This window comes from Carassius gibelio, chromosome B17 (genome assembly GCF_023724105.1).
Source record: "Carassius gibelio isolate Cgi1373 ecotype wild population from Czech Republic chromosome B17, carGib1.2-hapl.c, whole genome shotgun sequence".
NCBI lineage: Eukaryota > Metazoa > Chordata > Actinopteri > Cypriniformes > Cyprinidae > Carassius > Carassius gibelio.
The window spans coordinates 20,688,508-20,711,343 of NC_068412.1; the positions used below are offsets into that span (position 1 = coordinate 20,688,508).

Here is a 22,836-nt window from a genome sequence, read left to right on the forward strand (position 1 = left end):
GCATCTATCTATATATACATTTTTAAGTAGCTTAAGAGTGTATGGAGACTGGCTATTACACAATTCACAGTGGGCAGCTCTTTTCTGATTGTTTTTTTTTTTTTGCAGAATAATGAGTAATGTAGTTTTTCTTCAGGAGGTCATACATTTAACAATTATTTACAAAAATGAGTATAATACAGGTTTATGGCTTCAGCAGAGGCATATACCATCTATTTGCAACATCAGGTCTGTCTCTAAAGGTTTGTAAGTTATCAATTAAAATGAGTTAAATCAATTTCCCAATGGAGAAAAAGCATGGGATTTTTACTTCCGGAACCCTGACTGTTGCACTCTATAGAGGATCAGCATTGCTGAGGTAAAGCAGGATGTCACTGGAATACAGACGCTCCATGTTTTGTTTAAGAAAAGCTTTCAAGAGGTCAAAGGTCAAAGACTGTTCATTTAAAACACATGAATGTTATTTACTGTTTAAGTCTTGTATGTATTTTGTAATTGTACTCTCAGCCTTTTTATATTTCACAAAAAAGAAAAAGAAAAATGCAGCTTTGTGTTCCATTGCTGCTCGGCAGCTATTAAGCATTCCCGGGTAGCATACTGTGGTACAGTCCAGACATAATGAAGGTGGCCAGTCTTCTGATTAGCTGTTGTCTTTGGCAGGTTCTTAGGATTTTTAGGCATTGTTTCATTTGTGTGCCTTCTCAGTATGCAGCATTGACGTTAACAGACACACATTTGCACTGCTTGATTCGCTGCACTTTCCGTTGCCGGTACGGCGGCTGGAGCCCAGGACAGTGAAGCCGTATGGTGACCGTAGTTATTCGGCTGGGCCGACAGAAAGCACAGGACTGGAATGAAGTGTTGTGGTCTGGCATGGATGCTGTTTTTCGACTTCGATGTGAGGTTTGAGACATCAGGTGGCGGGGGATGTAGAATGAGTTACACTGGCCGTAGCAGAACCTGTTGATGATGGTTCGGCTCAGGCACCCCTCCAGGCTCACTGTTTGACGTAACGGCTGGGTTTTGCACCAGTCGCTCTTCAGGTACTTCCTCTCGGTGACCACTAGGGCCTCATGACTAGACGACAGCATGTCGTGTTTGCCCTTCTGTCGTCGTGCTGATGTGTGCTGGGGCAGTGACGCTAGTGTGTGGGATGGTGATGACAAATCGTTGCCTTTTAGCTTGTAAGGGGAGGGGATGGAACCCTGGGGCCGTGGCTTCTTGGTCTCTGTCGATGCAAAAAGGGTCCATGCCAAAATGGCAGGTATTGCCAGCTTCCAGAACATTCTGAGAAAAGATTCAAAATAGAGAGAAACTTTAGTGCTTCTGTTAGGGATTCAAATGTATGCATTGTCAAAGGAATAGTCTGTCATTATACTATGAATTGTGTCCAGTTTGCAAACTCTTGAGTTTTATTCACCTAATCAGCATTAACTCAGACAAAAGAAAATCAGACAAGAATGGTTAATTTGCAATAATGGTTAATAATTTTGATTCGCTTACCACATGAAAAAAAAAAAGCAACCAGTCATTTTACTACTATTCAAAAAGAAAGAAAGAAAGAAAGAAGACTGTTAGCCAATTTGCATAGCCCTTATTTTGATTCACTCACCACATGAAACACTAACAAAAAAACTAACCAACAAAACCAGAAACAGAAAAAAAGAAGAAAATAAAATAAAAGCTGTGTAGTAATCCCCCCTACAAAACGCCATCATAGTAAACAACCCACCACCCCAACAAAAATCCAAATACTTTTCCAAAACCAGCATAACAAAATATAACACAGAAACACACATCTATTTTTTAGGCCTATTTTGTTCTAAACATGCATTTAGTAACATTTAACTGACCAAAATTAATTACTACATAAGAACCCGGTGCTAAGCTTCCTGGGAAATGGAATTCCCCTGCCCAGATTTAACGACATCTCACACCAAAAAGAACTGACTATTAAGATTCATTCTTCTTTTAATGAAGTTTCCTAAGGTTGTGATTAAATATTATGGAATCAGGCATGAAGGCACTTTTTACGGCGCACATTCTTAAAAATTTTTAACTGTTGTGAGTAAAAACACGGTTCTCAGTCTTTTGCTCATTACTTGTAAAAACTTGTATAACTTAATTAAATTCACTCACGAAATGTGATGGTATCAAATATTGCAAGTTCCAAGGTACCGAAAATGATTATTATAAGGTGTTAACATGGTACATACAGTATCCACAGCTTATCATGACATATCTGTACAACCATGGTGATAACTTGGTACTCTGTGGCAGATGAATAGATGGACAACTGCAGTTTTACAGCACTTTGTCAATTCTTAAAAAGCAGCAGTTCTTATGTAATGCTGATAAAGTTGAACCCTGTCTTTGGTCTGAACTCTCAATCTTGTTTATCATGGCGCCCTCTGTCAGTTTTGCTTTAGATAACCCTCTGATAACCTCTGAGTCTGACATTTGTGATACTCTACAACCACAGGCATTGTCTGTTTCATTCATGTTCACTCTCCTCTCATTGCCAACAGCCTCTTTCATCTTCTCTGCTAGGTAGATTGGGAATAAGGCACAGTTGTATTTCATCTATTTAAAAGACAGTCTTTAGCTTGTTTTTTATGTCCCAGAGGCTTTCTTAAAGGATTTTTAAATGTTTTTCAGGACCAACCAACCAGAAGAGCTCACAGAAAGCCTGGAGCTAAACAACACCAGAAAGTTACATAAATAACTATTACATTCTTTCACATGATAAAAAAAGAAATGTTGAGCGATATTCAAGAAATTTTTTAACTTTATCTAAAAGACCATACATGCACAGATGCCTTTTGATTTGTTTTTCTATGGAAATAGTTAATACAAAAATTTAAATGTATAATTTACTAATCCTCACATCATTTCAAATTTTTGTATGACTTTCAGGAATGAAGCATTCAAACTTGAAAAATGATTCAAAGCACCACATTCAAAATCTTCTGAAGCCATAATATGGCTTTATGAGAGAAACAGATTGTACTTTTAAGACGTTTTTCTCTGCAAATATTCAAGAGCTATGATTCACGAACAAACTGTTCTTTCAAACTGTTCACATAAAACTATGACTTAAGAAGACATCAAATACAGTACTTTTAAGACATATATGGTGCTTTTGTTCCTTTTTGAATCTTGAAAGCTCCAGCCCCGATTCTTTGTAACTGAATGTAAAAGATAGATTAGAACAGTTTAAGTCAGAATACATTTTTCGAAACACAAGGAACAGTAAAAAAAACTGTTATATTTTGGGTTAACTGTCCCTTTAAGCTGTATAAATCTGGGTTACTGGGGAGAATTGGCTACAGTTAACTGTGACTCACACGGTGGCAGAAGGGAATGGATTAATCATCCGTATCTCCCTCCGTCAGTGTCGCCGGCAGCCATTAATGCTGTTTACTTTTACACCAGTCCCAGAATGCTCATGCAAATAAACAGGGCCGCCCATCAAAAGGGAACACTACAGAAGCCATGAGGTTATGAGGAAGTGGCCTTTATGTGTCTGCTGAGACAGGGTTAAATAATGAGGGCTTTGCTTATGCCGGTGGTGAGATATGCAGGGGACATGTAAACAGTGGGGAGAGCACCATGTGAACATTATTAGATCAGGATGTGGAAAGTTTAGCAGTTTTGGGTTTCTCTCCTTCAGATGACCACAGGCTGAATAGAAGGCTCAGTTTTACTGGTAGCTCATATTATGTGTGAAGAGACAGGGAATGCCAGGATGTGACAGTGACTCAGTGGACTGTGACATACATACACAAACACACCACCTAGCTCTTGTCTATAACTGAAACACATTTCAGATTGAGAGAGTGAATCACACACAGAGACATACACAGACAGAGCAGCTATAAATCTCCCCTGAGAAAAATTGTGGTTTGGAGATAAAGACAGTGTCTAGTTGGAACATTTGAAAAAAAAAAAAGAAAAAAAAAACACAAACCCTTCTATCTCTTTCCCATCTGCCTGTGTATGTGAGCAAGTCAAGGACAGATCATCCACACTGTAAAAAAAATATGTGAATTTACAGCACAAACTTAACTGAGGTTACTGGACCTTTAACTGCAGGTTTTTGTACTAATATGTATACACATTATTGTAATGTATTATATAGCAAAACCTTTTGATTGAACCTTTTTTTTTTTTTTTTGTCTCTGTTTGTTTTTTACTACAGTAATGTTATGGGGTTTCCCAGTATACACTGCATAATTAATAAAGGATTATGATTATATTAAATAAATATGCAGTTAATTTTCTTTACCTTGAATTATGTGGCAACACTTTACAAACAGTTAATTCAATAGTCAACATGAAATAAGCATAGCATTTAGCATTATAACAATTTAAGTTGTATTATGTATTAAAGGGGGGGTGAAATGCTATTTCATGCATACTGAGTTTTTTACACTGTTAAAGAGTTGGATTCCCATGCTAAACATGGACAAAGTTTCAAAAATTAAGTTGTACGTTTGAAGGAGTATTTTTGTTCCAAAAAAAACTCTTCCGGTTTGTCACAAGTTTCGGAAAGTTTTTTTCGAGTATGGCTCTGTGTGACGTTAGATGGAGCGGAATTTCCTTATATGGGTCCTAAGGCACTTCTGCCGGAAGAGCGCGCTCCCGTATAGCAGAGCACTGAGAGGCTGAGCACAGCCTGATCAGAACGAGAGCGTCGCGAAAAGTCAGAAAAGAAGTCTGTTTTTGGTTGCCAGGGCAAGACAACCCTGCACAGATTACCAAAAGAGAAACAGCATTAAGGGACCAGTGGATGGAGTTTATTTTTACAGAGCATCAACGGAGTTGTGCAAGTGTTTTTGTTTGTTCCCTGCATTTCGGATTGCACATCGTTTATTTCTTAAGGATAATGCAGTCCCAACGGAAAAGGGTCACGATTGTGTTGTTGGAACCACATGCGGTGAGTAAAACTGCTTCAAATATCTCTGTGTTGTTAACTTAGCTATCAGCGCGTAAGCACATCAAGTAAACAACATGCGATGTTGTCATCAAACTGCACTTTCCACATGTACAGCTTAAAAAAAAAAAAAAAAGACGACATAAAGTGGAACTTAGTCATTTTCCAAAACCGCTAAGCAAATATATACAGTTTCAGTACATACCACATAGCATACCGCCTTTGCTGATGCTGCTCTTGTTAAATTTCAGCCTCTGGATCTGTGTCACAGCTTCCACATGCTCTCAACTCAAAAGCCTACTCGCGCTCGTGATTCTTTAGCTCCGCCCACACGTCACGCCTCTAGGCGCTCGTGTTTTTCCCGGAAAAATCGGTACAGACTATCTTTCTCTTATAAATATAATAAAAATAAAGACTTTTTGGAGTTATGAAGGATGCAGTACTACTCTATAGGTACTCAAGATTAACAGGATATTGAGTGAAAACGAGCATTTCACCCCCCCCCTTTAAGTGCGTATTATGAATGAATGAACACAAATGGGTGGGTGTGTGTGTGTGTGTGTGTGTCTATTCCATCTATTCTCCAAATCTAGTGTGGGGTCATGGGAGAACTGGATTGTGGAGAATGTGCAAACTCTAAGCAGAAATGCTCAGATGGAAATTAAACCTGGGATTTTCTGAGACACTCCCTGAGGAGACAGTCCTACCAACAAGCTACGATGTGACAAAAGGGTCTAGTCCAGGGGTGTCTAAACCTGTTCCTGGATGGCTACTGTCCTGCAGGGTTTAGTTCTATTCCTAATTATAATTTGAACCAGCAAATAAAGGTCTCTAAACTCACTAGAAATGTCTAGGCAAGTGTGCTGGATCTAGTTTGGAACTAAACTCTGCAGGACATTAGCCCTATAGGAACAGGATAGCGCACCCGTGTCCCAGTCCATATTTTTACACTTTGCACAATCCTGGCAGTATTTAACGTGGCACTGGTACTAATGGAATAAAATTCCAATAATGCATATGACATAAACAAAAGAATAAACAATAAATAAATAACATGATAAGATAAATGAATCCCTTTTCTAATTTCCTGATTGTTTTTTGTTTGTCTCACCCAAAACAGCTATTTCAAATTGACAATTTATTGCAGAGCTTGTTCCCACAGAACACAGCTGCTAAAAACAGTTTGAGCCGAATGACTGATGTAAGAGAATCAGTGTAGCGTAAAACAACCAAACCACAAGTACCAGCATCTCTCATTGAGCAGAAGCCAGCATGCACAGCCAGTGATACCAGCATTTGACCAACCACTGTCAAAACCTTCCCTCACACTTCCACAACATCTCCAACCCAAAACAACAGTCACACGAAGCCACATGTCAAACCCTGAATCTCTCTCTATCTCACACCCATGCACACATTAAAAAACACAAACATCATCGCACACATAAACACTAACCGGCGCCACAAAATTATGAATTTGACAGGAGTTATCATCACAGCAATTATGTACCTCCCTCTGCCACAAGACAATGTCTTTACAGAATACTTATGCAACATACAGACACATTTACTGACTGCATTCAAACTAATTTCCTCAAGCACGTTCCCTTTTGCTATTGGTTGGTCAAATGGAACAATGTTTTGATTGCATCGAGTTGTCTCTGTGTTAAGCTGGGTTTATAAAAAAGTATTTTAATTAAACACAAATTACTTCAACATTACAGTTCTGAAACATGGAAGGCTCTAACATGTTTTTTTTTTTCATTCAAATCCAGATGACGAGCCATTATCACACAAAAACTCACAATCGCAGAAGGTGTCATTTCTGATTTCAGAAACATTTTAATGCTTTTTAAACATGTCAAGACTACATCTGCCCTGAAGCCAAGTCTAAACCTATTAATTCTCTGATTTTTTTTTTGTTCCTTAAACATTGTGTAATTTGAACATACTGTGCAAATGTCTGTATTTTAAGTGTATTTTTAATGTAAAGTTAACAACTTTAGTGACCAGTGGGCACGTATCTCTATATAGAAAATATTGGAAAGATTACGATAATGAGAGGTTCCGCCCACCAGTTTCCAGGTGCATTCCTGAGTAAACACCTAGAAATGGCAGCACAAATTAAACTCCACCACATGACAGGCTGTCAAAAATATAATTTCCACTTCCAGTTGTTTTTTAAAACATCTATATATAGTCAATCCAAAAAGAATGAAGGAAAATCCAACAGTTGTCTGTTTTCCTTTGTTATTCCACATCACAACAAACAGGATGTTTTACAGAGAACATGGAGTGCTGAGCACAAGAACATGAATGTTACCCTTACATTGTACTGGAGACTACAGACAAGTGGCCAGCAACAAAAAGCCAAAGCACATTTAGGATAAGTAAGATTGTACAGGGAGGTTTGCAAACTCCAGATGAATCTAGATTAGATTTCAGCTAAGGATACAGTAAGAAGTGTTTCCAGAGTGTGATTTGTCACCATGTGGTCTATGGGTATCTGTATCAGAGAGAGTAGATGGAATATCTGTGGTTTGAGACGGTTGGGTCAGACTCTTGTTACAATACATAGCTGAGGTTTGAAGTGTGGTTGAACAGTTCAACTATATCAGTGACTGAATTCTCTGATGGCTGTCGTCACATAATGCTTTGAGTCTGACTTCAGCTCAAACACGCAATCAAGTCTACCATTCTCAAGTATTTCACATCTACTCTTGTTAATGTAGGATAATTACAGTTACAACAAATGAATCCTAACCTAGTCTTATTATAACAGCATAAACCTTCCATAACATTAACCCTAACCATACCCTACCCTAATCATAATTGTACCTATACTCTAGCCCTAAATCATAGGCACATACATTACCATTAATTTCAATAGCACTGGTTAATAACGGAGTGGTGGGGAATTAGAAGGTCACTGGGAAACTCAAAGGCTGTCAGGCTCAAATCCGCTCAGTTTAATGCGCTCTGAGGGGCAGTCACCACTTTGAACTGAGTTGCGGCTGATCAGTTTCCATTCACTTCTTTATAATGCCAATCATGCATTTCAGCCACAAACTGACACACACAAGCAGGACTGATGCCAGTACTGTCACAGAACCTCACACATTCTCTCATGCACATGTCCACATAATCAAACATTCACTGTCAGATTCACTCTCTCCATCCCTGCTCTCAATAGCAGTTCCCTACGATTAACAGTATTGGTTTAATTACATCATAGTTAGATCATAAAGAACTACTTACAAAGCACTATAGAAATTGTTCTAAAAAGCACCAGGGTTCTTTGGCTTGTTACAGCAACAGAACCTTCTCAAGTGCCAATTAGACCCCTCTTTTTTAAGGTTTCATGAAGAATTAAAGAACCACACAAAGTTTTTTAACACTCTTAAAAATAGAAGATCTTCACTGGCATATATGGGACCCAGGAGTGTTTATACTAGATTCTTAATAGAAATAATGAAGTCATCAAATAATCTTCCTTTTAGAGAGTACCTGTAGATCTGGAGTTCTGAGTCACGCTTTATTGCTGTGATTCCTTTAGAGGTCACTCAGAGGTCAAAGGTCAAGCAGCAGGTCAGAGATCGGCCAAGCCTCAGAGCTCCAGATGTAGAGAAGCAGCGTGGATATCCATCAGAAGTACGAAATCTCTATCAAAGCCCTCCTGAAGATTGTGCCGTGTTCTTCTCCTCCAGTCTTTCCTGTTGAGTCCAGCTCTGCAGAGGCCAAACTGAAGCAGTCACGCTCTATGGCTCATAGTTCCCCAGTTTCACTCATTTATGTGGCATCCAGCTCGCATTCTGTTTCACTGAGTATTTCCCAGTGAGTCTTTGAATCATCTTCTCTCTGATTTGCTGTCACATCCCAGTGGCTCTCCAAAGAGAAGTGTGTGAGTGTGAAGAGAGCAGAAGGAAAATCATCAGTTGCACACAAGTTACAGAGAGATTCATCTACATCTCTCTTTCTCTCCCTCCCTCTCTTTTGGTCTAGCACTCGCTGATACCTCCCCCAGAAGCCCACTGTTAATCAACCAGTCCTGAAAACATATTGTCTCTCTTTCTCTCTCTCCTCAGTTTCTCTGCCTCTCTCGCTCCCTGAACTGCAGCACTCAAGTTTGCATCCCTGGTTTAACCCCGTCCCTCTTGACTGCTGCAGTTAACATACTCAGTGTTCAGTGAAACATCTTGGTAAATATAGAAAATATTCAATACACCCATGGGTTTGATCCAGATGACCATTTTCAGCATATTTATATTGGTTTGATCAAAAAATGTGTGGGCTTGGTTTCTGGAACATTTTGGAAATTTTCACTGTGGCTTTATTGAGGTCCCGCCTGAAGGTTTTTCTCGAGTGTCTTTCCAAATACAAAATGGTTTTATAAACAAGTTTGACAGCACATCAAGGCAAGACAAAGCAGATGTGTTATGTGGCCTAAAAAAGACAAAAGCTTTCAGATGCAAAATCATTAATCTTCCACTCAACAGTTTATCATTTTAAGTTGAAATTTCTGTGCCATAAATCTTAATTTGGCTTGGGATTTTACACAGTACTGACTATTCTCCTTTTGTTTTCTTTGCTTATTCTGTCTATCGTTCTCCCATTCTGTTGTTTGTGTGGTTTTGAACTCATCTCCATTTGACCACAATAAGAATAACATCCCTCTCTTGTTAATTGTTCTCTCTCAAACGCACACTCACAAACATAACTGAATAACTAGTGAAGACACCCAAAACAGCATTTTACATATTGGACGAACACACATATACACAAAAATCCTGGTTGAAATTAATGTTACGTCATTAAAGTAACTGAAGTAACTGATTAAAGTTACTGAAATACTCAGAAATACTCAGATTTCATGTTAAATTCCTCACTGTATTGATAGCAGCAAACTAGACTGTTCTGTTCAGAGCTCACTGTTAGTGTTGGATGGATTAGTCCGGACTCAGGACCTCAAGATTTCATGCTGTTCTCACCAAACTGACCAAATAATCAAACTCCAACAGTCACTCAAAGCCTCTTAAAGAAAAAGACCTGGTGGATGGAGTCATTGCCCTCTAGTGGTTAAAAACGCTATGGTCAGTATTTGGGCAGGCTACAACATGTAAGCATTTTTCCATTATTAATATGTGTGTATTAAGTGTATTAAATCTTTCATTCATTCATTTGAGTTAACACCTGAAAAAAAAAGAAGAAAAAAAGAGGGAAAAAAGTAACAAATTCGAAATTATTACGTGAAAGTGACTCCCATACTCAGAATTTGTGATCTGCATTTAACCTAGTGCACACACAGTAGTGAACACAAACACAGAGCAGTGGGCAGCCATTTATGATGTGGCGCCCGGGGAGCAGTTGGGGTTCAGTGCTTTGGTCAAGGGCTCCTAAGTCATGGTATTGCCGACCCGAGACTCGAATCCACAACCTTAGGGTTAGGAGTCAAACTCTCTAACCACTAAGCCACAACTTCACCATATGTGGCATATGAAGTCAAAGCTGCTAGTATAAAAATGTAAAGTAAAACAAATAAAATAAATAAAAACCTTGTTATTTAAAAATTTTTTATATGAAGATCAAAGTAGCTAAAATTAAAAACAAATGTTAAAAAAAAAGTCTAAAGACAGCAATTCAACGTCTTTTTTAACAATTATTATTTTAATTTTTTTTTAATATTAAAATAATAATTATTATTACTTAAAAAGATTTAATTATATATATATATATATATATATATATATATATATTTTTTTTTTTTTTTTTTTTTTTTTTACTTCAAATCAAGTCCTGCTCTCTGATCCCTGTGTATGTAAATATAATGAATAATAAAATCGCCAACAAGCATCACCTAAATTCAGAAAGAGACTGGAAAGTGATAGAACAAATGGGATGAGTACACAACTCACACCTGTGTTCCTTTGCTCTACCACTGCGTGACAGCTCTGACTAGTCATAAACAGTAGAACAGGTTATAAAGTGAAAGGGAAATCAGTGCATGACTTTCAGATAAAGGACCGACTTTAATACATCTTCAAGTAAAAGTGTTTACACATGGTATAAAAAAATAAACGGAGGGAGCCAACAAAGAACCGACGAGACAGATTGCAAGACAAGTCGCTTTCAGATATATCCCATGCGACTTCACATGTGCGAAAAGCAAACGTGTGCTAAATCCTTTATAGTGCAATAAAATCAATGCAAAAAGAGATGAAAGGTGAGTAGGAAGAGATCATCTCTGTGTCTAAAGCTTCTTGATTTTACACAATGTGCCTACGTTGTTATATTTAACTGTGGTTATGACTTTACATTTTCTGGTTTTGACATCATTTGATTGGTCTACAGTTGGAGACAGTCCTGACAGACAGAAGAAGATTTCCTCTTTTGAAAGACATTGCTGCATTTCCCAAATATTAGAAGTCCATGTCTAACTGTCTTTAAAGGCTGAAACTAGCAAGTAGCAAGAAGAAACTGATGTAAAAATTCAGTTTCTTGGACATGCATGTGATTCGGTCTGTTGCCCAGGCCAGGGTATTTGGGATCTGGACCAATCAGACGACAGAGATGAAGATGACAGCGTCCTCATCCTTGGTGAATTGTTTGAGGCTCAGCAAGATTGGACGACAGCAGGCAGCCTCTTTGATATCAGAGATTTTCCCTGCAATACAAGAGAAATAAGAAACAAAGAGAAAGACAAATTATTTAAAATGGAAATTGGAAGTAACGAAACATCATAAAATGACTCATTTCAGTGATTTCGGTCATTTACATAAATCTGTATCCTTACAGGAGGGTTATTTTAACCCTGACACCTCATGACAGCACACACAAAACAAACAACTTGAATTTCAGAGGGGTTGCATTACACGGAAAGTCCACCCAAAAATGAAAACTCTTAACATTTATGCACTGTCATGTTATTATGAAAATATAATAAATTAAATATTATATTTTGGTCTGTTTCATACAGTATTTGTATCCATATCTGTTCCATATTTTGATAGGAATCTTTTTTTTTTTTTTAAGTCTTGTATGCTCTCCAAGGCTGGATTTATTTGATCAGAAATACAGTAAAAACAGTAACATTATGAAATATTATTACATTTTAAGAAGCATTTACTTAAAATAAAATTTACTATTTTGATACATCACCAGCCAAAAGTTGTCAAACAGTAATAAGACTTATGTTTTTAAATGTCTCTTTTGCTCACCAGGCTTTTATTTGATGTGAATTCAGTAAAATTCTAAAATATTTTTTTACTATTTAAAATTACTTATTTATTCTTGTGATTTCAAAAGAAAGCTTTTTTATTATTAGCACTGTTGAAAACAGTTGTGCTGCTTAATATTTTTGTGGAAACCTTGGTATGAAGAAAAAAAAAACTGGTAGAGTACAGTATTAAACAGACCTGGAATTTCTTAGTCATACGGATTACTTATGATGCTTTGTTATTTTTGAAGCTCAATCTCCTCATTCACTTTAATTTTATGGAAAACAACAGCTTGGACATTCTGCCAAACATCTCCATTTGTCTTGTATGGAAGAAAAAAATCTCTATTGTCATTTTTGGGTGATCTATTCCTTCAGCAGAAACATAACATGTATACTCAACTATTTAAACAAACATGAACAGGAGCTACACATACACGTAAGGAAAAGCAGGGTTACCTGAAAGCAATGCCTTCCTTCAAAACAAGTTCTTACTTTTCTGTGGACAAGATAGAGAAAAGTGAACAGGTACAGATTTTGGCAGCTGTTGCAGCAATAGACCAAAATGCAAAGTCATGCAGAGAATGACAAACCACAAGTAAACACAAGTTATGCCTGTTGGAACTGTCATGACAACATGATTTAACAAGACATTAAAAAGGTTTGGGGACGGGACAAAGCACCAGACAAGCTTCATCTGACCAGAGCTGCTGTCTGATTGGTCAGGTAAGCCATCATTGAGGGGGCGGGGCCACTACCACTTACCACATTACGAGTGAACTTTTCAAATGAGGTTCTGCGATCCTGTATGCTTCCCAACTTTAGTCAACGAGATGAAGAGTCAAAAAAGGGACTACAGCATGCTGCAGGTTTTTAAGTATAATTAATATGCCCATCTATTTGTGTCAATTTGAATTAGTTATTGTAGAAAGTGTGTTCTTGCACATTTTTTTTAAAGTTTAGCTATTTTCAATAAGGGCCATAAGAACACGGCTCTAATAACCTGTTCAATACAATACAAATAAAACAAACAAACAATACACTGAGTTCGAAGTTCAATGATTTACAAAAATAATGTGCAAGATTTGGGGTTTCTCTCATCAAATACTTTTATATATATGATTAATTTAAAGCTTTATTGGAATATAACTTCACATACACTACTTTCAAAAGTAAAAAAAAAAAAAAAAGAACAGGATTTTTAGGATTCTGAAAATTCCTATCAGAGGATAAAATTAAATTTCTAAATATTAAAATAGAAATGTTACTTTAAATTGTAATAATATTTCACAATATTACTGTATTTTAAAAAAATTTAAAAAAAAAATTGTGAGACTCCTTTAAAAATAGATTTACAATTTTACTGACCCCGAACTTCTAAACAGTAGTATGTCTGTATCAGGGCACTTTTAATGTATTCGAGTTGAGCCCCCAGTCAAATATGTCAAATTGCTTCAAATGTCTTACCTTTTTCTTAGCCTGCAGAAGCTCCTGGTAGGCACTGGATCTAATAAAACGGCTGTAGGAGTCACTCTTCATCAGCTTATAGATGTGTTCCTGGGACACACACATTTACAGTTCATTTGCATGTTTATAAACTAAATTGCATGGCTTGGTTTCATTGAAAAACAATAATACGTGTAGCTGCTCTAAGCTCCTCACCTGTGCATCCTCAAAAGCATATCGTCCGGGGTCTTTGATGTTCTGTGTGGTTTTGTCGTAGCTCTTCGAGTCAACATTGATGGCACTGGGGGCTCCAGAAGCCAAAAACTCCTCCCAGATCTCCTGCACCCGTGTTGGCACCTCACGGATTGGCCTCTTCTTTAACTCCTGCACCGCCAGCCAGAATCTGAGATTTGGATAACAACAGAAAATTAATTAAGAATGAAAAATTAGTTGCTCAGTGGATCTGGCGGTTTTGTAGTACTCTTCACCCGCCAGCAGGGGGCATAAAGGGGAAGTGAAGGTGTACCTGAGGTTTTCAGAGCTAAATTCCGACTCCAGGAACTTGAGGAACTGCTCTCTCCCCACTTGATCTTTCAAAACCTCATCGATTCCAAAACCCCAGCGTCTAACTCTAGTCTGACCTGGTTCCTTACTGTTCATACATACACAACATATTATACATTAAAGTACACGTTTCTCTGTAATACAATGATAATATTCACTGTGTGTGTCTGAAACAGACCTGGCCTCCATCTCCCAGAGCGTTGTGTCATCTGATATCCAGGGGTTTGATGGATCAGGAGTACACAGGAAGGGGTCATAGTCTGAATACTGTTCAGTATAACTCAGCAAACTACAAGGAAACCACAAAAACAAAGTAAGGGATAAAAAGAGGAAAGAAGAGAAAAAGGATGATATTTATTAGTAAAATAGCACTATAGCATTTACATATTCATACTAAACATGTGACTCAATTTCTATTAAAATGTAACCAATAAATAAAATTAAATTGAGTTTACATTTGTTGTGCCACTAAAAAGCAAAGCAAATTATATATATATATATATATATATATATATATATATATATATATATATATATATATATATATATAGTTTTTTGTTTTTTTTGAAAGTGGTATTTTTGGACAAGTGTTTGTCCCCTGCATGCAATAATATATTGCTTCTGAATTTTTATTATACATTTTATAAAACAATACAAAACTATTACACTGTATGCAAATGTGTTATGCTTATAAGTGACTTTATACATAATGCAACAACATACATAAAATCCTAGCATGGGGAAGGGCAGTTTTAGTCAATTTAGGTTTTTATTTTTTTATATATTTTATTATTAAATATTAGTACACAAAATGATTAGACAGGTTACATTACATATATAAGATATTACAGCGTACATTTAAGAAAACATTATGTGATCTAATTATATCTAAACACATTGCTTTTAAGTAGTTACCTCCAACACTGTTGCACATTTTATATTTTGATCTGCAAGTCATTGTTGCAAGTTGGTTTCAATATACATTGCACTAAAATCTTCAAGATGTTGTGGCATTCTAATAGAGCCATTGATCTCACAGAGGGAGTAAATTTGAGGACGAGAAACAGAAACATGTTTGTCAGCACGAGTAATATCTACACAGACCATTAAAGAGGTCGATAAGAAAATGTTTAAGCACTGTAGAATAATGAAGACCTGTGAATCGATCACAGCACAAACTCTCTCTCTCTCTCTGACTTACCTTTCTGCAACTTTGGACATTTTCAATCGATGTCGGTCTAACTGTGCTTGCCCAAACTTGATCTGGAAAGACAATATTAGTAATAGTCAAGGTGAGTGTATGTGGGAATGTGTGTGTGTGAAAACTGATGGCAAATGTAACCATGGATGAACTAAACTTGGTAGTTTTCAACGCAGCTGCCAAAAAATAGCCAGCAATAGTCAGCTGGTCATCCAAGCTGGACAAACTGGTTAGGCTGGTCAGCTCTGTAGGGTTTCAGATATTTTGACCACTTTTTTTTTTTTACAGAAAAATAGATATTGTGGCCATGAATTAGAAAAAATTCCCACAAACAATTAAAAAGAATACAGTAATTCACCCAAAAACATTTTTTCACTTGCTCACCAATGGACTGCAGTGAATGGGTACCATTAAAAGGAGAGGTCAAACTGATAAAAACATCACCATATTCCACATAACTCAAGGCCATCAATTAATGTTTTGTGATGTGAAAAGCTGAGTGTTTGAAATAAATGAATCATTATTGTTTTAATAGTCCAACCAATGTTGTCACTGACAACCACCAACGATCCACCAACATATTTACTTATAACTGCTTGTAAAACGGCTTGCATATTTCTCTCCTAATTCAGAAATAACTTTTTTCACTGGAGAAAGTGAAATTATGGACTTAAGGCAAGTAACAATTTAAAGTTAAAAATGTAATTACAAAAATGCAGCCATGTGAACTATTGTAATGTTTCAGTATCAGTTGTTTGGATTCTTATTCGGACGGCACCCATTCACTCCAGAGGATCTATTGTTGAGCAAGTGATGTATTGCCTAATTTCTCCAGATCTCTTCTGATGAAGAAACAAACCCATCTACATCTTTGATGGCCTAAGGGTGTTATTTTCAACAAGTATTTTATGTCATGGTCAAGAATTCATTCTTTCAATTAAGTTAAATTAAAGCCACACTGAACTAATATGTTCCATCGTTTTAGTTCAATTATGGATTATGTTTTACTATTCTGTTTCTTAATTTTAATGTAGCTTAATCATGGTCACAATTCAACTAAAACAAGGGAATGAATTAGAACAAAGTGGTCATGATTTTACAATATAACAAATGAATGGGAATGAATTCTTAGTTTATGGCTATGGTATATTTCCCCCCATCTTGTCTGAGGCTCTGTACTTTTGGACCTCTCAACTGTCCACATAAACACCAACTCCCAATACACCAACTGTACCTGTATATGTGACAAATACTCTGCCCATACAATCAGGTCTTACCTGATCCCGAAGCTCTTCTTCGGTTGGTTGCTTGGCCTCAGGGGCGGGTGTGTGGGTGGGGCTATGGCTGCGAATGTCATTCTGAAGGCCGTACACAGACTGTGAAAATCATCAGAATCATTTATTACCATATTTACATCGATTTAAAACAGGCTCAGATATGTGAGAGGAGATTTCTGTGTGATTGCATCAGTGATTCAGCTTCATGATTGCTGAAGTGACCCATTTTTGGATTGGTAGGATTTTGTGATTGGTGGATTGTTTTAAGACTGATTCAGTATTCGGATTGGCTCAGTGGTTGATTGATTCATCGAATGCAAACGCTCAATGTTATAATGAGTGGAATTACTGCTGCAGTGATTAATCACATGGTTTAGGATATTAAAACCTTGAGTAATTTGATTAAATGCTGGATTTCCTGCTGTGCTAGTGGCTTTTGTGTTACCTTTCTTGTTTTGTGAGGGTTCTTCATTCTGGATGATTTCTTTATGTCCACTTCAGTTGTGTTCACACACCCTGGCTGAAACATATATATATATATACACACTTTGTCAATATAGCTGTCAATTCTCTAGATGACTTATAGTTTATGGTTGCCATGCATCCGTGTTGCTTTGACTGTAAACCACCTGACGCAGTGCACCTAACCAGCATACTCCCTCCTGTTTTGGGAAACTGAGATGATATTTTAAAAAAGGCATGGAGTTGTCAATTAAATGGTGTCCTGCTGGTTAGACTCAATGTTTACACTCTCCAGTATAGGATGAACTTTAGATCCAGGCCTCTAATGTATGTTGGAGACAGAATGAAAACAGCCTCAAGACACTTAGAGTTCTGCAATAAACCCCATTTGAACCTGTACTGGCTAAATATGGACCAAAACTGCAGCATCTAGCTATTGCACATAAAAAGATCAAGCCAAGCTAGCATGAAATTGCTAATGAGAAGGATCAGCTTGGTGTAATTAAGGGAGAAATTGCTGCTTCCTTCAAAACAAACAGCTCATAGACTAACAAATCATAAAGCAATACACACCAGGTGATTCACACATATAGACACCCAAAACCACAAGGACTGGTGCAATAATAATAATGCTGTAAAACATATTGTTTAATGACTATTTAACATAGAAATTTTATGAAATTGCATGGTAGCTTAAGTTATGTTTCTGTTGCACTTGTAATAAAACTATGGGTAAAAACAGCAATAGCTTTAGACTTATAGAAATATAAAAATGATAGATCAGGTAGGAATAGCTCTTTAGGGGACAAACGCATATTTTCACTTTTTACTTGGTAGAATATTGTCTAAGGAAATGTGTGTTTCAGTTTTATGATAGCCAGCCATTCTTGAAGCACACAGGCAATTCCATTAACTCAGGGGGGCTTCAACACTATTATGTCATTCTTCCGTGAGGGAACAACTTCAAACACTTGAGAACAACAAAGAATAATTGTGAAGAAGAAAAGAGAATAGCTGCATTGTTCTTCCACAGACTTTCCACAGACATTTACTCACCACTGGTCTGTGCACATCCCAGAAAGCCCTCTCCTGACTGTCCAGAATTTTCCTCTCAATTTTGTCTCTTTTCTTATCGACTCTGTACAGACAGAACACCAAGCCAAAGCAATTAAAATATTTAACTTTTAAAAGAAAAAGCAAACATTCAATGAACCATGCAACTGAGCTGAAAAGTCATAAAGCTGCCTAATGTTTTGGCACTCAGAGGCACTATAGCGCTCACAGAATGCCCTTGAATTACTTGGAACAACAGCAGAAGTTATTTGCAATCCAAAAACAATTTTACCGCACAATTTATGTCCAAGAGACTTTTAAAATCCATTAGCACAGACAACATAAGGACAACCAACAGCCTGTTAGATATTTTAAAAGAACTGCTCATAATTTTTTTAAATTCTGACTTATAGTCACTTTCCTTTCTTCTGACTGGGTGGCTGGCTTTTACAAATGCAAAAAACTAAATAAAAAATAAACATGATCTGATCACAATATATGAAAGACTCAACGATACTTACTTTGCTTGAGCCTCTGCTTGCATAAATATAAACTCCCATTTCCTGGCAAATGCACGCTGTAATCGAGCTAAACTCTCCTGAAAGAGAACAGAAGAACATTTTTCGATGACCAACCCTTAAAAAACTAAAAGCTTTTTTGTAGATAAGGAAGCCATCTGTTTAATGTTGTGTACCAGTCATTTTTACCCATAGAGGGGTTTCTTTTTCTCCAAAAAAACGAAACTTGCCTTGAGGTCAGTATAATAACTTCCCCAAAATTGGATAATTTTGTGCTTTTTTATTGTTTTTGGAACTGACTGATCATAGGCCGCAATGATCTGAGCAGAGCATTGCCAAAATCATCCTTAACTAATATGTTTCCACTCACAAACTGCTGCATAACCTCAGATCTATGAGGCATAAGACCAGTCAGTTCCGAAGAACTAACATGGATTATGCACACAAAGCCTGACATTTAAAGCTCAGCTTGGATTAGGCCGACTTTCTTTTTAAAGATTGTCATCACCTTATTATCTTTCAAATATCTTCTATCTAATAATGTCTGAAGTACAAAACCTGAGACGTGCATTGTTACAATTAAGAGAGAGAGAGGAGGGAGAAACAAAGAGAGGATTACTTACAGCTTCATAATCAGCAAGTTCCAGACGTGCTTTGTTCTGCATTGTTCTTTTGCACAAGTACACAGCTGCAGAAAGATGCCGAGAGGTGTGTAAAAAACACTGCTCACACACAACTCAGCAGCCCTCAGGGCTTTCAAATGAGTTGTACTAAAATATTTAGTAATTATTTAACATATTTCACACCAGCTTGTACCGAATCACACCTGAGCGTTGCATTGTTCTGATTGCTGAATTTAGAGCAAGCATAATTTACCTAACCTAAGGCACACTCATGCACACAATCATAACACGGTGATTGCAATTGTTTTTGTCGGTATGTGTTTCTCAAGTATATAATACTGCACAAAAATGCCCTTACTGCAACCACATTTTAACTATAAATACCAATGAAAATGAATGAGATTAAAATACAGTGTACATGGTACAAGTACAGTTCTCCTGAAAACCTAGATATAATGTTGAAGATGAAGGATCAGGTTTTGTTTAGTGACAACAAACGCATACACACAATCCAGCTGGAAGGATTTAATTTGGTTGTGTTTATATTAAAGCTCACACACACCTAGCATTCCATGATCCAGCTGATCTCCAGCCATCTGGAGGATTTCATTAAATATATGTTCATATAGACGAGACCGTTCTCAGTAAGACACAGATAACAGATCCCGCACAAAACTCACCGTAGTCAGTGTTCTCGGGCTCCCAGCAGTTTGAGGGCCAAAAATATGGAGTCTGAAAGATGAAAGAGTAAAATATGATAGAATACTTTTAAAGCTCATATACAATAATAAATAAGGCACTTGCAGTTGTTTTTAATGAAGATTTAGTCACATTTTACATTGGTTACAGTGATTATTATATATTTACATTATAAAGTACTGATTAATTCTAATGAACAACATGAACTTAATGTGTAATTATTTGATGGAGCGCACAGTATCTGAGCTAGCTACTGTATTACATGTTATTTGGCTTCTATATAATTAACTTTAATAACTTGCAATACATTTAGCATGGATGCTGTATTTTAAAGTGTTTCCAAATGTTCACTCTGTAATTTGCTCTTCAAATCAGCAAAACGACTGACCTGAAATCTGTAGAATGTGCCATCGTCTTTTAGAGTGAGCACATGGTCGGAGATGGGGAAGAAGTAGCCGTGAGCCGCCATCAGTGTGCCCAGATGAAGAGCCTCCACTACAGGAACAAATAAAGGGATTTTAAGAAGTCCAAGTATGAAGTGACAACCCAACTCTTTATGCCATGATTATTATTATAATTCTGCTCTTAAATGAAATGTACAAAACAAGGGATATGAAATTTGAGCAGAATTTCAGAAACACTGACTGTGATTCAAAAAAAAAAGAAGAAGAATTGCAAAATACAATTTCCAAACATTCTCATTTTTAATTCATTATTTTAAAAGACACAATATTTGTTTTGCAAAACAAAAATACTGAGGAAGATACATTTTCTTTTCAATGCATGCAAAATGTAATGCCTCTATATATATGAATTTTTTTTTTTTAATTCTAATCTGATATCCTTTAAGAATTTTAAATTATATTCCAAGAAATACTGTATGACCAGATAAACATCTACTGTATCTACCACAGGAAGCATTGAAAAAACATTCTACTACAACCAGCAGAACTGCAGAACCCATAGCAGAGGGAGTTAAGCATCAATAAATTATTATCTATTAAAGTTTTACAATACAGTGTTTACTGAGTGTGCACGTTAGAGCATGTGTCTGTGCTGATTACAAATTAATATCCTTTTGCTTTCAAGGGAGCAGTATGCTTTTGCAGCTGTTGTTGTTTTGATGAGAGCTTCCCACCAGGCATGTTCACAAGGTAAATCCCTCTAATCAGCAGTGTAGCAAACTGAACAGAGAGAAACTTTTTTAAAGTTCTTACTTTTTATCTCTCCTTTGTTTCAGGCACAGTCTATTGGGTATACTGAGAGGTTCAGTGCACTTATCTGGTTGCTCTTTTCCTGTCTGAGAAGAGCCCCCATCACACACTTACTCACACACACCTGTCAAATCTGCCAGAGGAAATCTAAAGTAGAGGCATATACACCATACTCAGAAACCAATCGAATCTCATTGCTGTGTAAAAAAACACTTCTTTGCTTCTTCCTCAAAACCTTCTCCATCTTCACTAGTATCTGTGCCACAGCAAAAATACATTAGTTGCAATTAGATGCAACAATACATGGGTTAAGAACAAATATATTTTAATAATATCATTTTCTTTTTAGAAGAGTAGCTTGACTACTAATTGACACTAAAATACTTCATTTCACACTAAATTAATGTCAACATTTTATTCATATTTAATTCAAAGTGTTACTTATTATTTGTAATTTTATTGTGAACTTTACTAGCAATTTGGGAGTTTAAATTGTTTCTACACCAATAAAAAAAAATTCAGTGTTGCAGTGCATTGCTTGGCGAGCTACATTTTCAAAGGAGTTTCTCCATTCTTGTTGCTGAGGACGCAGATGTGCGAAAGTGATCCAGCAGTTAGAACAAGCCTTTGGGAAACATAATCTTCTCTTTCAACAACTATCTGCTGTGTGTTACTGCAAAATGTTCTCCTCCCCTCCTCTTCTTCAATTAAAGGAGTAACAGGAGATGCTGACATTAGCTGTTTGCCAACTTATAATTATGAATATGCAAGTCCTGAATATATTATCCTGTCAGCTGAAGCTATGATTTTGACTTTTATAAAAAGAGTGCATTTGAATGAATCAAAACAACAGTATATTTGTAATCTATGCAGATCACAGCTGCAGTATTTTTAGTTAACCCTTAAAGACCTAGAACACTTTTGAGGCACCTGACCTGCATTTTCTTAGTTTTTTAAGACCTGTTCCAGCAGTCAGCATCAACTTTCATATATCATTTTAAACAGGAGAACTCTAAGTTTCAGTCTAGCTAATTTAAAGACACAATTTTCCTTTTGTTTTCTCTAAGAATTAATGAATTTCCAGAATTTTAAAGGGGTCAAATGATGCAATTTTACTTTTAATTATTTTGTTTCTGTACCTGGACACTTACAAACTTAAACTTAAACACTGTGTAAATAGCACAAACAAATAAACAGAACGAACATACAATTGAAACACTTTCAAACAGGCCCCACTGGTACAACCTGAACCGGGGCCCCGCTAACCCCAGCTACAGCACAAACCTTGTCAGTGAACTATGAGGGCAAAAAAAAAAAAAAAAAAAAAAAAAAAAACCCAGACACAGACACAAAATCATCATTCATTAATCGTAATCGAGGTAAAATGTTCAATTAATCGAGGTTTTGATTTTAGGCCATAATCGTCCAGCCCTAGGTTTTCGATATAAGCCAAGAGGAGACTGGTTTTCCTTTGCTAAAGCTAGGAAGTTTTTAATATGGATATTTTTCTTACAAAAATGCATCAATTCGCTACAGAAGGCTTTTATTTACCCCCTAGAGCCGTGTGAGACACTTTTTTTTAATGGACGAATTTTTTATTAAACGTCATGACCTGCTGAGTGGCATCAAA

The 22,836-nt window shown here is 36.7% G+C and overlaps 2 protein-coding genes across 3 annotated transcripts in view; both read right to left on the minus strand.

The window, feature by feature from the left end:
* Nucleotides 1-88: 88 nt before the first annotated feature.
* On the minus strand, nucleotides 89-9,106 carry grem2a (gremlin 2, DAN family BMP antagonist a). Its single transcript, XM_052580871.1, has 2 exons — nucleotides 8,444-9,106; nucleotides 89-1,287 (listed from the first exon to the last, which is right to left on the minus strand). The coding sequence occupies exon 2, from the start codon at nucleotides 1,284-1,286 to the stop codon at nucleotides 702-704; it is 585 nt and encodes a 194-aa protein (XP_052436831.1). The 5' UTR covers nucleotide 1,287; nucleotides 8,444-9,106; the 3' UTR covers nucleotides 89-701.
* A 1,832-nt stretch (nucleotides 9,107-10,938) lies between these two features.
* Nucleotides 10,939-22,836, minus strand: part of rgs7a (regulator of G protein signaling 7a) — a 43,283-nt gene continuing 31,385 nt past the window's right edge. Inside the window, exons 5-18 of one of the 2 annotated variants that reach the window (XM_052581219.1) lie at nucleotides 20,381-20,487; nucleotides 19,974-20,025; nucleotides 19,294-19,358; nucleotides 18,674-18,750; nucleotides 18,156-18,237; nucleotides 17,083-17,157; nucleotides 16,638-16,736; nucleotides 15,361-15,422; nucleotides 14,338-14,448; nucleotides 14,122-14,247; nucleotides 13,812-13,998; nucleotides 13,617-13,706; nucleotides 12,609-12,648; nucleotides 10,939-11,597 (exon numbers count right to left, since the gene is read on the minus strand). In XM_052581219.1, coding sequence (XP_052437179.1) covers nucleotides 12,628-12,648; nucleotides 13,617-13,706; nucleotides 13,812-13,998; nucleotides 14,122-14,247; nucleotides 14,338-14,448; nucleotides 15,361-15,422; nucleotides 16,638-16,736; nucleotides 17,083-17,157; nucleotides 18,156-18,237; nucleotides 18,674-18,750; nucleotides 19,294-19,358; nucleotides 19,974-20,025; nucleotides 20,381-20,487 — 1,154 coding nt within the window. In that variant the 3' untranslated portion in view covers nucleotides 10,939-11,597; nucleotides 12,609-12,627. The other variant, XM_052581218.1, reaches the window with a different exon arrangement.